The sequence below is a fragment of the Malus sylvestris genome, chromosome 4 (genome assembly GCF_916048215.2).
Source record: "Malus sylvestris chromosome 4, drMalSylv7.2, whole genome shotgun sequence".
Lineage (NCBI taxonomy): Eukaryota > Viridiplantae > Streptophyta > Magnoliopsida > Rosales > Rosaceae > Malus > Malus sylvestris.
Genome location: NC_062263.1, coordinates 22402838 through 22415855, shown reverse-complemented (window position 1 = coordinate 22415855; position 13018 = coordinate 22402838). Strand labels below are relative to the sequence as shown.

The following is a 13018-nucleotide window of genomic DNA, read 5'->3' as shown; positions in this document are numbered from 1 at the left end:
AATTTTAGACTCTTAGGTTAGAGATACCCTAAATAAAAATGCTTACAGAAAAGAAAAATCCAACCACAGTTTGGTGTTTCTCTCGCTAGTAATTTTGTATGAATTACAAACCCTAATGGACCTACACCAGCATATCTGATTACGTAATTTATTTTTGATCATATTATTCATATCTAATTACGTAATTAAACAACTTCAAGTTTTCAACAATAACTAAACCCTAATCATAATAAAAAAATGATACTACTTAATCGATACGTTGGATGAGTTAGACATTATTTGAGTGCGACCACATGATATATATCTATATATATATATATATATATATAATAAAAATAGAAAAGGGATATTCAAAAGAATATGATTTGATCCTCTGGATATTTTAAGACGTCCACATATTTCACATTAATTAAAATAAAATTGCTAAGCACCTTAATTAGTTTTCTAAAAGATATAGATTCAAATGAAGAACATAAGCCAATTAAGTTCAGACGTTCACGTTTAAGCAATCTGATGTTGTATGCGTCATATTATTTACGTGCTCATGGATACTTACGTAAATCTATTTCATATGATTTTATAAGTCGTATATATTTGATATTTCACTGGCTAAAGAATTAATCATTGGACAAAATGGCTAGCCTTTAAAAAATAATAATTGTTACAAATGAATGGTCCTACCAAACTGTCATGCAAATGCCAGATGTAGAAAGTATGACAAGAACAAGGGGACGTTGAATAATTGGGACCCCTAACAATATATGCATTGTTGGAGTGTAAAATCTTTTTGGGTAAAAGACAAATGAAGATTTTGTCTACAAATATCCAATTTCACACTCCCATTTCTTCACTTATTGGATTTTTTTTTTTTAAAAATGAAATAAAATTTTAAGCGATTTGCTATATCAACTTTGAAATCATTAATTTATCACCTCACTCTTATTCCATTAGGTTTTTCATTCAAAATAAGTTATGACTTACGTTCAAAGTTGCCTTGTCTAGCGGGTGACGACGACGTTGAGTTGGCGGAGGAGAAAGACTCAACATTAAGATGAGCCGCCTGGTGGTGTAGTACGTTTTAGCCAGCTTTTGCTCCACTATCAACCACCAAAATTGTTATTTTTCCTGCCCCACTTTCCTTTCCCAACCCGCCTACTCGAGTCTCGTATGGATATGCAAGAAAGGGTGCTCCTAGGTGTGTGTAGGGGTTGTGTTTGTTCACGATGGGCATTTCAACACCTCATTACTCCGTTAAGTTCATGATTACTTTGTCATATCACCCTAACTCCATTAAGTTCTCTATGATAACTGTAGGATTTAAAGGAAATCAATTGAAAATGTTGTGAAATTAAAGGAACACTTTTCTCATTACTTAGTGCTTTAATTTTGGATAGAGAAAATTGTAGCAATGGTCCCTCAACTTTAACCCAATTGGAGCAATGGTCTCTCAACTTTATTTTCATGATTATTGGTCCTTCAACTCGTCAAAATGTATAGCTATGGTCCTTTTTCTTAACACCGTTAATGATTCTATTAAAATCACTCATGTGTGAGGCATATGAGACTGACTGTAGGGGTTGTTGGTGGTCGTCAGACTCGCTCTTAAGCTTGACCGTCACTTTGAGGTCGGAGAGATGGAACTCCGTCATGTCTTTCGATTTCAGATCTTCTTCTCCATTGCTATTGAGGTGCTGATCCTTCAACGACGACAACCTCTTCACGAATGCGGCCGAGAAATTGCTGCTTCGCTCTCAGATTCAAAAATCAACAAAATGGTAAACACCCAAATCGTAAATCGACGAGAAACATCCATTCTTCAATGTTTGAGTCAGATCTTTATTGGAGTGCCAGACATGGACGACCTGGAGAGCGCTTTCTGAGAAGTGGAGCAGCAGAGCGAGATCTTGAAGCTCCGCAAATCTGATGGGTTTTTTGGGATTTTAGGAAGGAAGACGAGACTAAGGATCCACCAAACCCTCCTCCTCTAGCGTCGTGACCCACCAAACCCTCCAAACCCATCATCCCAAAATCCATTCCGGACATCTCGGCCATTTCACGGGCGTTGAGTTCATGAGCAAGAAGAGGAGAAAGAACAAGGTTCAGAGAGTTAGATGACAAAGAAGGAGAGGCGCATCTTGAGTTGGGTTTCTTCTACTGTTTGAGTAGAGAGAGAAAGACTAAAGCTTTTTATTTTCTTCTGGGAATCGAAGAGAGAGAAAGGGTTTTCTGGAAAAAATCCAAAAGTGAGGTTTTGGGCCCTTGGGTTTTGCAGATTCACGGTGGACAGTGATGAGGTCTCAAGGTGGTGAGATGAAAAAATGAAAGAGAACTGACATAACTTTTTGTGTCGATTCCCATAGACGGCGCCAAATGTTGATGCACAAAACCGGAAGATCTTGGAACAACGTAAATCCGACCGTGAATCTGCAAGAATGTAAAGAATACAAGATGTATCGTGGTTCACCCCAATGTTTGGGCTACGTCCACATTGATGTTGATATTGTTTCACTCTGAATGGTGAATATACAAGAGGCTAGAGGCAGTGTGCTCTCTAGCCTATTTTCTGTATGCTCTCTTCCCATGGTCTCAAACTTGACCTCCCTAATGAGGAGAGTGGGGAGTCCTTTTATAGAATAAGGGATCCTCACTTATTACATATTTGCCCTTTCATTTATTACATAATTACATTTGAGTCCCCCAAGTGTTTATACGAGATCTAAATACGGAGGCCCTAAGTATGGTACAAACAAGGGTTATTTATGAGTTGTTTGAGTGTTCAATCCCTCCAAAACTGATAATACTCAGTGCACTTGGGTTTGCAATCGGAAATTTGGGTGTTTTAAGGTTCGATTTCAGGGTTAGTTTAGCAGAGGACGATGGAGTTGTCGGATATCATAAGGTGAACCAGAGATCCTCCGAAATATTGTAAGGTTTTCCAGAAAACTTGAACCTTTTATAATTTGTTATTCTATATGGGTGTTTTCGAAGAGAATATGTACCTTTTATGAGGGAAAAGGATCCTCGTCGGATCCTTTTTTTTTATCCTAGAGATTTCGTGATCGTGACTGTTCATCATACACCGTGCAATCATAAATCATTTGAAATTTAAAAATTAAAATTAAATATAAATAGTATCTAACGAAAATTGACCGCACGATATACGATGAATTGTCATGATCATAAGATTCGAGAAAAAGAATCCGGTGAGGATCCTTTTCCTTTTTATTAGTTGATTTCTTCATCCTTGTCATGCTTTCTTTTGAGATTCTTGTGTCTGCAGCTTTTGTTGATATTATAGTGTTTGTGGTCTTACTTTGGGGTCCCAATGTTGTCGGTTTGTCATCACTTGTTTTCCCTTTAGCATTTGTTTGGGGCTTGTATTTTCTATGTTGCCATTGAGGCAGATGCTCACAATTACTAAGCCTATTTAGGCAAGTGTGCACATTTGAAAAATCACAACACACGGAAGCAGCAAATAAGAATCATGTACAAATTTATGCTTTAGTAAATTCTAAAAAACCAAATTAGCAAGTGTTGTATGTTGAATTGTAGTTTAATTCATTCTTCTTGCTCGTCTTCTTGGTACTATTGTAACACATCCATGCTTTCCCTCCATGCCTTTTCCTCGTTGGCAATGGCTTCCAAATTATTCATGTTACTCTCGGGTTCAGTGAATTGCCTTCTCCTCCATGCGTTCTTCTCTATACCAATGCAGTAAAGCCTTATCCCTTCTCCTCTATACTAGTGTAGTAAATCTCTTCCACACCACATCGTCCATAACCGTTTTGAAACTGAGTTTCTGCAATTGTTTTCCTTCATTAAAAGCTTATTACTGCAATACATGGTGGGAATTTGAGAATTGGGCATGGAGGAAGTTTCAATTGGGGATGGGTATTGACTTTAACCTGGGAAATAATATGTTTCCTTAATTGCCCTTATAGTCAGTCTCATGTGCCACGCACATGATTGAATTTAACGGATTTATTGACGGTGTTAAGGAAAATGACTATAGCCGCACATTTTGACAAGTTGAGGGGCCAATGGTCATGGAAATAAAGTTGAGGGACCATTGCTCTAATTGGATTAGAATTGAGGGACAATTTCTCTAATTGGATTAAAGTTAAGGACCATTTCTACAATTTTCTCTTTTGGACATGATTGAGCAATGGATTAATATTCTTAGTATGGTAGCAATGAAATGAAAGAGATGGCCATGATTGACGACTTTTTTCTATGAACATGATTGACTATGTTGAATTCTCAAAGCTTGTAATTAGCCACAACTTCATGTTAGTGATGTACTTTTTTATTAGTTCACCAAAAAATTTCAAACAAACACGACGTGTTTTTTAACTAGCCAAAGTTTAAGAGTTTGTACCAAAGAGAAATGAATAACTTGTGAAAAGGAGATCAAAAGTTCGAAATAACCTAGAACACTCGTAGATGACTTATTTTGGATGAAAAACTTAATAGTGTTAGGATGAGATGATAAATTAATAATTTTGAAAAGTTGATATGACAAATATTTTAAAATTCTAGTTCATATAACAAATTGAAAAGGGTGTATTAGTTCATATGATAATATAAAAAATTTCCGTCAGCTATTTATCAAAAGTTGAAATTTGGTAAATACAATAATTGGTTACCACAGTGGTAGAAATATGTTGAGCCCTTATATGATGATGTGGATTCGAATCATGTTAGTAACTAATCTAACAAAATCTATAGTTTGACAAAAAAAAAAAAAAAAAAAGGTAAATACAATAATTGGTAATAGTAATGGTGGGGGAACTTCTTTGTTTTGGTACTTTTCTGTAGGGGTGGGTTCGGTTCCGTTCGGTTCGATTTTTGGCCGAAACCGAAAACCAAACCGAAATTACTATTCGGTTCGGTTCAGTTCGGTTTTTCTTCGATTTTTTTCGGTTCGGTTCGGTTTTTCACATTAAAATTCAACCATTTCATTCCCCTTTTACTCATCCAATTTTACAGTAAATTTTTCACAACAATTCAACCATTTCATTGCCCGTGTTCTGTTCCCGAGGGCTCAGCCTGCAAGCCATCGTAAAACAGAAGAGCAAGGATAAGCAAAGCTCGTTACACGACTTATTATCTAAGTAGCAGCTAGTGCAGCCACCAGTAACAGATCTAAAGAAGATGCTATTATTATTGCATAACCTGCATGTCTGACCGACTTCTTAACTGATAAAGTTTTTCATGATTCATTTAGAGTAGTGACCATTAGTGTGTTTTGAAACTAAAAATATGAAGCCCACTCCTGAACTGTGCTAGACTCTAAAACCAAAAGGCGCATGTCTGACCCTCTAATTGCATGCTTCACTAAGTACAACAAGAATAAGGCAAGTTACCTGGCCATCTGCAATTATGAACAAGACATGGTATTGGCCACCACTCTCCTCAACAATGGTCATGGCCTGTCCAATTACAGGTGCAAATGAAGTCGGTCCTGCCAAACATAATAATAATAATGTAAGATGATTGATTAGATGATATAAATGACCACGTCAAGAAATAAGTACTTGGGAAGCAAGGAAACCAGGTTCCCCCTGAAAACATAAAAGAGGCATGACAGCCATCAGCATTTGATTCATTGATTTATCCTCCAAGAGCACAGTGAAAACCATATCCAAAACAGATAATTAAATAAATAAAATATAAAAAAATATTAATTTAATTAATTCGGTTCGGTTTCTAGACCATTGAAACCGAAACCGAACCAAAAGAATTTGGTTCGGTTCGGTTTTTTCGGTTTCGGTTCGGTGTTCGGTTCGGTTTTTTTCGGTTTTTGGTTTTCGGTTTTTTGAATCCACCCCTACTTTTCTGTGATGCTGAGGCAAGGATTTGTAGGATGGGAGAAATTTTGGGATCCGATATTCGGTTTCGGACACAATAAAGTTCACATACTCATCTCTTTGATATTGAGGACCACTATTATCCTATAACTCGTACATCGTACAGTAAAAAATTATTTTAAATATTTTTATTTAAAATTAAACATGACCAATACCTAACAAAAATTGATCACATAATGTACGATAAATGGACACGTTTTAAAGATCTTCGTGATCCTTATCCTCATTCCCCATAACCCACCACGAATCGGATAGAAGAATTTTCCGTGGGATGGAGGTTGTGTGTGTTACTGTGGCAATTTCCACATGGCAATTAGTGGATAAAGGTGAAATCCAAGATGGTTTTTTTTTAATTTTATTTTTTAACAGTTTGACTGTAATTCAAATTTGTTTATATGTTTCTCTAAGTGTGAAATAAAAAAGTATATATTATCAAGTGATTGGCCAATGCTACAAACAAAATATTGTACATTTGTAGAAAATACACGCAATTGTAAAATAATTAATGCCTTGACACCATAAGAGAAAGTAAACCATATACCCATTACATTATATAATTATTCCTTTACTTGTTAATCTTCCATCTTGTCCTAATTTATTAAAGGGTTATGTGGACTAATTCGTTCCGTTTCAGTAAGCAGCTCTCAACTCTTGGTTAGTAAAAAAATATGTTTAATTAAGTTACTCGTCAGTTCGTATAGACAACTTTCGGCTGTTTTGATTATTAAATAATTGTATTTGGAACGCATCAACAACTAAGAATTGTCCACTCGAGCTAGTAACCTCGTTCACCAAAACTGAGATAATTAGTCATGTGCATGTGAACACTTCAAGTTAATCATTATTTACGAATTACGTTTGAAATGCATCAGCGGATGAGAATTATCCATACTGACGTTGATACGCTCTTTACCATATCTCTAAATTGAATTGCGTATGGATTTTTTTCCCTCGTTTTATTGGTTTGTTGAATGGTGAAGAAGAAAGATTCAACTCAAGTTCTCAAACATCTCAAACTAACAAGGAATAGATGGGGCATATGCTAAGAGAGCTTAGATTTGATACCACTTCCCAAAGAATATCCATTGCCAAAGGTCCTTCAAGGTCATCTAGATTCCTAGCAAATAATTCATCTTATGCTCCACATGAACCCAAATTTTATGATATTCCTTAATCCCAACGGAATATTTCCCACAAATTTGGTAACAAAAACCCTCTTCCATTCCAACTTCTACTTCCTTTTATATTATAATTTACATTATACTCATCATGTTGACCTCCTCTCCTGCTTCTCTCTCTATAAATCCCTCTCTCTCTCCTCCCTCCTTTTCGGCATCCACCACCCAATCATCTGCCTTTTGTCCTCCCCTCAGATTCCCAGGCGGCCAATCCTCACGAACAAAACCCAGTAGCCTTTGGACTCAAGGTGTTCGATTGTGTGCCTCCGAGAGACCAAAAAGTAGAAAACTTGAGCTTAAAGCCAGCGACATGACAATTACAGAGGTCGAGATAGAGGAAAAGGAAGTGGAAGAGGGTCCTCCTCCATATGTTGAGTCGGAGATTAATTCCAGACCTCGTCGCATTGCTCTCTTTGTTGAGCCTTCTCCCTTTGCGTGAGTGTCTCTCTCCTGTTTTGCTGCTTTGACTTTTTCAGAGTTTCTGGGAACTTTATGATTTAGCTTCACTAAATTTTCAATTTTGAGATTACCCGTGTTGTCAAAATGCTTTCTTTTTCTGTTTTTAATTATGGTTGCTTAAAATTTTAAGCCACAATTAAGTGAAGTTTGTGGCTTTAGGTGCTGCCTTTGGCAGTAGGTTTGGATCTAACCTGGTTTTAGATGTGACTAAAATTGTGTTTGAAGAACTGTCTATGACGGACGTCCTGCATCGAGAATCTCTGTCGGTTTAAAACTTTGACTATAAGGCATCTGTGGTTCCTTTGAAGGTTCTATATTAACTATCATTAACTTTAGCTAAAATTTGGTTGCTTTTGTTTTGGATTAAGTACATGACTCGTGCTGCTGTTTTAGCTGGTAGATTTGGTGGTTCTTCCATCTCAATGGTAGAGTAATCTGGTTATATGCCAGCTGCTATCCGGCTTGCTGGTTTGTTCATTCTGGTATGGCGTCGGCGTCTCTTGGGATCATTTTGATGAGTAATTGGCTAGTTTTGTCCATTGGCTATTAAGTGTTGTTTTTATTTGGATAGTATTTGTTGTTTCACATTTTGCCCGTCATAAGAGTGGGATTAAGATTTTAATTTTGTATTTGTCCATCTATTCGGGGAATTGGATGGTCATGTAGAGAGTCTGAATCCGGAATAAGGGAAATAAGGTATTTTCTCTATGGCCAATTGGCTTTAGGTTGGTACCTCAACTTCCTTATTGGCATGCTATCCCGCATGTTGAGCCCAAAAGTCCACATGCTTCCATATCTGCCAATGTGGATTTTCCGCGTGTTAGGCTTAAATGACCCCAGATATGAGCGTGGTGTTGAGTGTGTGAATCCCACATAGGGAAATTAAGGAACCTTGCAAGGGCTTGAGTTGGGTCATTCCCACTATTTCCGATTGCTTTTAGGGCGGAACCTCAATTTCCTTCAGTTATTACTGTGGGTTAGTTAATTTGGTTGCTCTGACTGAAGGTTTTTGTGCTGAATTTATCTTGTGGTTTTGTAGTATAATAGTCTTTATATGTTAATGATTTATCTTTTGATAAAATCTATTCGGTTACATTTTTGGTGAGCTTGTTGGTTGACGTGTGACGTCGCATTAGTTGTCATCTTAGAGATTGCTTGGTTTCTAGTTATCTTGTAGTTCACAATTAATGGGTAGTATGATTTGTATTTGTTAACTATGAGTCTTGCTTCTTATTCTCTCTTTTCCCAATATGCTTCTTCTCATGTTCTGAGTTACTGACCGTTGGAAGTTTGTTGAGTAAGAGAAAGAATGTTCTTTAAGCTTGATTCAACTGCACTAAAACGTAAATTAAAATAATGTACTGCATTCACGTAAATCTTGCCGTACAGGAGTAAACACATTAGAAACGTAATTTGAGCTTTATTATGATGATTTGTAATTTCTACCCTGTTAAATGTTCAGCAGATATGAACCACCAAAGGTTCCCTATTGATATGTTTTGTTTTTCGGTTTGTCTTGCAGATATGTGTCAGGTTATAAAAATCGGTTCCAGAATTTCATTAGATACTTGCGTGAAATGGGGGATGAGGTAAATTCTTTATATCTCCACGCTTTGTATTATATAGAGTATGGACTCCCTTAACTGAACCTGCATTAGTGAGAATGAGATTCCTGGCTAAACTGGCAGTTACATTGGCTTATTTAAACTCCATGACGATGAAATTCTTTAAATGCCGATTGTCTTTGCACGAGGACTGACATATTTTCTTACTGATACATGGTATAGGTGATGGTTGTGACAACCCACGAAGGAGTCCCTGACGAATTTTATGGAGCAAAATTGATTGGATCCCGAAGGTAAGCTATATAGTGATCTAATTTCTAATAGTTCAGTGCCTAAAAAATTTAGTAGACAGAAAGCATACAAAACATTACTCTTCCTGATCTCGTTCCCTTTGGTTTGCTCTTGTTTGTTTTATTTCTCAGCTTTCCCTGCCCCTTGTATCAAAAGGTGCCCCTTTCCCTTGCACTTAGTCCTAGAATAATTTCGGAGGTTGCTCAGTTCAAGCCTGACATTATACATGCATCCTCGCCTGGAATTATGGTAAGCGTTTAATTCGTTCTTATTCTTTTCTTTGTAGATGGTAGATTGATTGTGTATATTTTATTATAGATAAAATAGATTAATTACAAAGAATTGAAAAGATGGCAGATGCATAACACTATTTTTCAGGTTTTTGGCGCGCTCATTATCGCTAAGTTGTTATCTGTCCCCATAGTGATGTCGTATCACACTCATGTGCCAGTGTGAGTTTAATTCTTAATTTTGTTCAAGTTTTCAGCATAAACTTTGTCAGATTGCATTTTATATTTTGAAAAATCATATAATTGCTTACGAAGAAAGTAATATACGTTGATGAGCGTTTAGGACTGAGCTTTGATCTCTATTTTTGTGCAGATATATCCCGAGATACACCTTCAGTTGGCTGGTGAAACCCATGTGGTTGGTCATAAGTATGTAACCCTACCTTTATAATGGCCTCATATAGTGATATGGATACCAGAGCATATAATTAACATTGTTGTTTTCGTTATCAGAATTTCTGCACAGAGCTGCTGATCTCACACTAGTGCCATCAGCTGCAATCAGTAAGGATCTCCTAGAAGCTGGGGTGGCCGCAGGTGAATATAGTAAACTCGTTTGATGTCTCAATCCTTGATTTACTTTTCTGAAATTGTTGACTGAATAGAAAAAACGTGTCGATTCACAACAAATGTAAACTAATCTTTAATTGCTTGTTTGCAGCTAATACAATCCGTCTTTGGAATAAAGGTGTTGATTCTGAAAGCTTCAATCCCCGCTTCCGTTCTCATGAAATGCGTATAAGACTGAGGTAGTGCCTCACTTTGTCAGTTTGTGTCTTTCACTTTCCCATGAGTTTGGAAACTTTTCTGATTCATGTATGTTGTCGTGAATAGCAATGGCGACCCTGAGAAACCTTTAATTGTTCATGTTGGAAGACTTGGAGTGGAGAAGAGTTTGGATTTTCTGAAAAGGTAGTGTTCTTCTCTCTTAAAAATAACATATTTAAAGCGTAAACTTGGATGTTGTTTTGGTAGATCTCCTCTGTAATATGTGCCTTGATTTTACAAATATTTCTATAATTTGCAGCGATTAAACCTATAAACCATTTTGATTTAACAGTGTCATGGATCGGCTTCCCGAAGCACGAATTGCTTTCATTGGAGATGGACCATACAGGTATTACTCTGGTACATAATGAACTTCTAGAATTCTAGGGAGTAATCTGCGTCTACAGAAAAGCTTGTAAAAAAATGATGCAGCAGCTTTACCATTGGTGTTAGGGATTATTATTTGGAAATTTGGGGAAAAGCATGTTCCTTTCTCAACATAACAATCACTGGTACTCATTCAATGATATGGTTTTTATTTTGGCAGGGAGGATCTGGAAAAACTGTTTGAAGGCATGCCCGCAGTATTTACAGGAATGTTAGGAGGTGAAGAGCTCTCTCAGGCATATGCCAGTGGTGACGTTTTTGTGATGCCTTCAGAATCGGAGACACTAGGGCTTGTTGTATTGGAGGCTATGTCTTCAGGTATCCCTGTGGTGGGAGCTCGTGCTGGTGGAATCCCAGATATAATTCCGGCAGATCAGGAGGGGAAAACTGGCTTTCTCTACGATTACAATGACCTTGATGACTGCTTAAGCAAGTTGCAGCCCCTGCTGGAGAACAAGGAATTAAGGGAAACAATTGGCAGGGCAGCGCGTGAGGAAATGGAGAAGTACGATTGGAAAGCAGCCACGCGAGTAATTCGAAATGAGCAATACAGTGACGCCATTTGGTTCTGGAGGAAGAAGAGAGCGCAATTTCTGAGACCGTTGCAGTGGTTCATGAAGCGCATCTTTCCTCCAACCACACCAGAAATCAAGTCAGGTGATTTCGGATCCTACGACGTTGAGCACAGGTAACTAGTTATTTGTAAACTTGCTTTGCGCTTTCAAAAGAAGTTATTGGTGGATTGTACTTGGGATAATTGTAAATTATTTGTTGTACATATTGGACGGTAGACAATGTCAGTTGTGTCGTCTCTTGCTAATTTTCGTATGTTCACGAAAGTGCATTCGAACCCGTCTTTGCGACATCTTACCAAGAAACTTGTAATTTTACTGCACAACCAAATGGGAAATGAGAGATCTGTGTGCATGTTTTCTGCGTCCAACGTTTTGCAAGTTCCTCGTATGTTGTTTTAACGAGGTAACTTTTTGTCAGATGTCAGCTGACAGTAAGCTCAAGTGCAAAGTCACTGTTTGATTCCATGCATTTCACTTGCACTTCATCTCCTTCATCCATAAATACGGTACTTGGACGGGTAGTTACAGTAAGGGCTGGTTTGGTATTGCTGTGCTTTGAAAAAAAACTGATTTTGCTGTGCTGTGAGAATAAGCTCATTTTTGTTGCTTCACGTTTTTAGCTATTTTTCACCCAAACACATTTTTGAGCTCAACTGTTTTTTATATCCACTTTTTATAAAAGCACCTCAGTACCAAACCTCTAAGTGTCGGGAAAGAAAGATATTTGGTGTTCATTAACTTCTTCACATCGAAAAATCATCCGATGCATGTAGGAAGAGAATGGGGAGAAACCAAGGCAGGGAAGTATTTTTCTCTAATGCCAAGTTCGTTGCACATAGCATAAGGGATTGGATTTAGACGTCTCTTACGTTCTTGTTGAAGAGTGTAAAAGTTTCACTCTGGAGGCTTGACGCAATAATGCAAACTAGTAATACGACGCCTATCATGATAAAACCTCATATCTGCTTTGTGCATAAGATTAAGGTGTGGGTGATATCAGTGTTTGAAGTAAGGAGCAAAGATACATCTTTCTGAAATCTTAGCATGGCACTAAAACATGTACTTTTAGACAAAACTGACCGCAGTTAGCTCAAATTTTCGGTTAAAGTCAAACTGTTAATCTCTTTTAATTCTAAGCCGTTTCTCCTCACTTCCTCCTCACAACTCGTGCTAATTATGTTAATTTAGGTCATGTGTACAATGTAAAACTAAGAGTTGGGTTTGGACCGGAAGTCTGACGAAAATCTCACAAAACAAATTTAGTGGCTAATTTGCAAAGGGAAGGGTTATTGGCATTCCAAAAATCTCATTCTACACTCCTCACAAATATTTTTTTTTTTCCTGATTAGAAAGTTTGGTGTGTAGAATGCGATTTTTGGAGTACTAATAATAATTCCTTTTGCAAAACACCAAATCAAATACTTGTCAAAAGTGTAAAAAGAGAGGAGAATCTATCTAACGTGCATTTTGGATGGTTGGGAGCATCTTGCGGAACATATGCACAGGTACCTGCAGCTTTCCTAAGCTGCCCCATGAAAACAAGTTTTGGCATTTGGGACTCAATGGTCGAGGTTTATCTCATTCTCAGACGCTGTTCGGTTTGGGGACCGTTTGTGATATTGGTGTCTCCATCAC

General features: G+C 37.3%; 1 protein-coding gene across 2 annotated transcripts; it reads left to right on the top strand.

The window, feature by feature from the left end:
• The first annotated feature begins 6931 nt into the window (after positions 1-6931).
• On the top strand, positions 6932-11628 carry LOC126619650 (sulfoquinovosyl transferase SQD2-like). 2 transcript variants are annotated; one of them, XM_050288063.1, is made up of 11 exons: positions 6932-7483; positions 9030-9096; positions 9295-9365; positions 9495-9612; positions 9721-9815; positions 9967-10022; positions 10107-10190; positions 10315-10402; positions 10488-10565; positions 10714-10770; positions 10969-11628. In XM_050288063.1, the coding sequence occupies exons 1-11, from the start codon at positions 7140-7142 to the stop codon at positions 11498-11500; spliced, it is 1590 nt and encodes a 529-aa protein (XP_050144020.1). In that variant the 5' UTR covers positions 6932-7139; the 3' UTR covers positions 11501-11628. The 2 variants fall into 2 exon arrangements, with proteins under 2 accessions (XP_050144020.1, XP_050144021.1); XM_050288064.1 differs by having other exon boundaries at positions 6933-7483; positions 9742-9815.
• The last annotated feature ends 1390 nt before the right edge of the window (positions 11629-13018 follow it).

Bases quoted from the DNA above. Each gene is read 5' to 3' on its own strand.
- LOC126619650 (XM_050288063.1), top strand. From the start codon at position 7,140: ATGTTGACCTCCTCTCCTGCTTCTCTCTCTATAAATCCCTCTCTCTCT. The intron at 7,484-9,029 runs GTGAGTGTCTCT...TTTGTCTTGCAG, and splicing joins GTTGAGCCTTCTCCCTTTGC to ATATGTGTCAGGTTATAAAA. The intron at 9,816-9,966 runs GTGAGTTTAATT...ATTTTTGTGCAG, and splicing joins TATCACACTCATGTGCCAGT to ATATATCCCGAGATACACCT.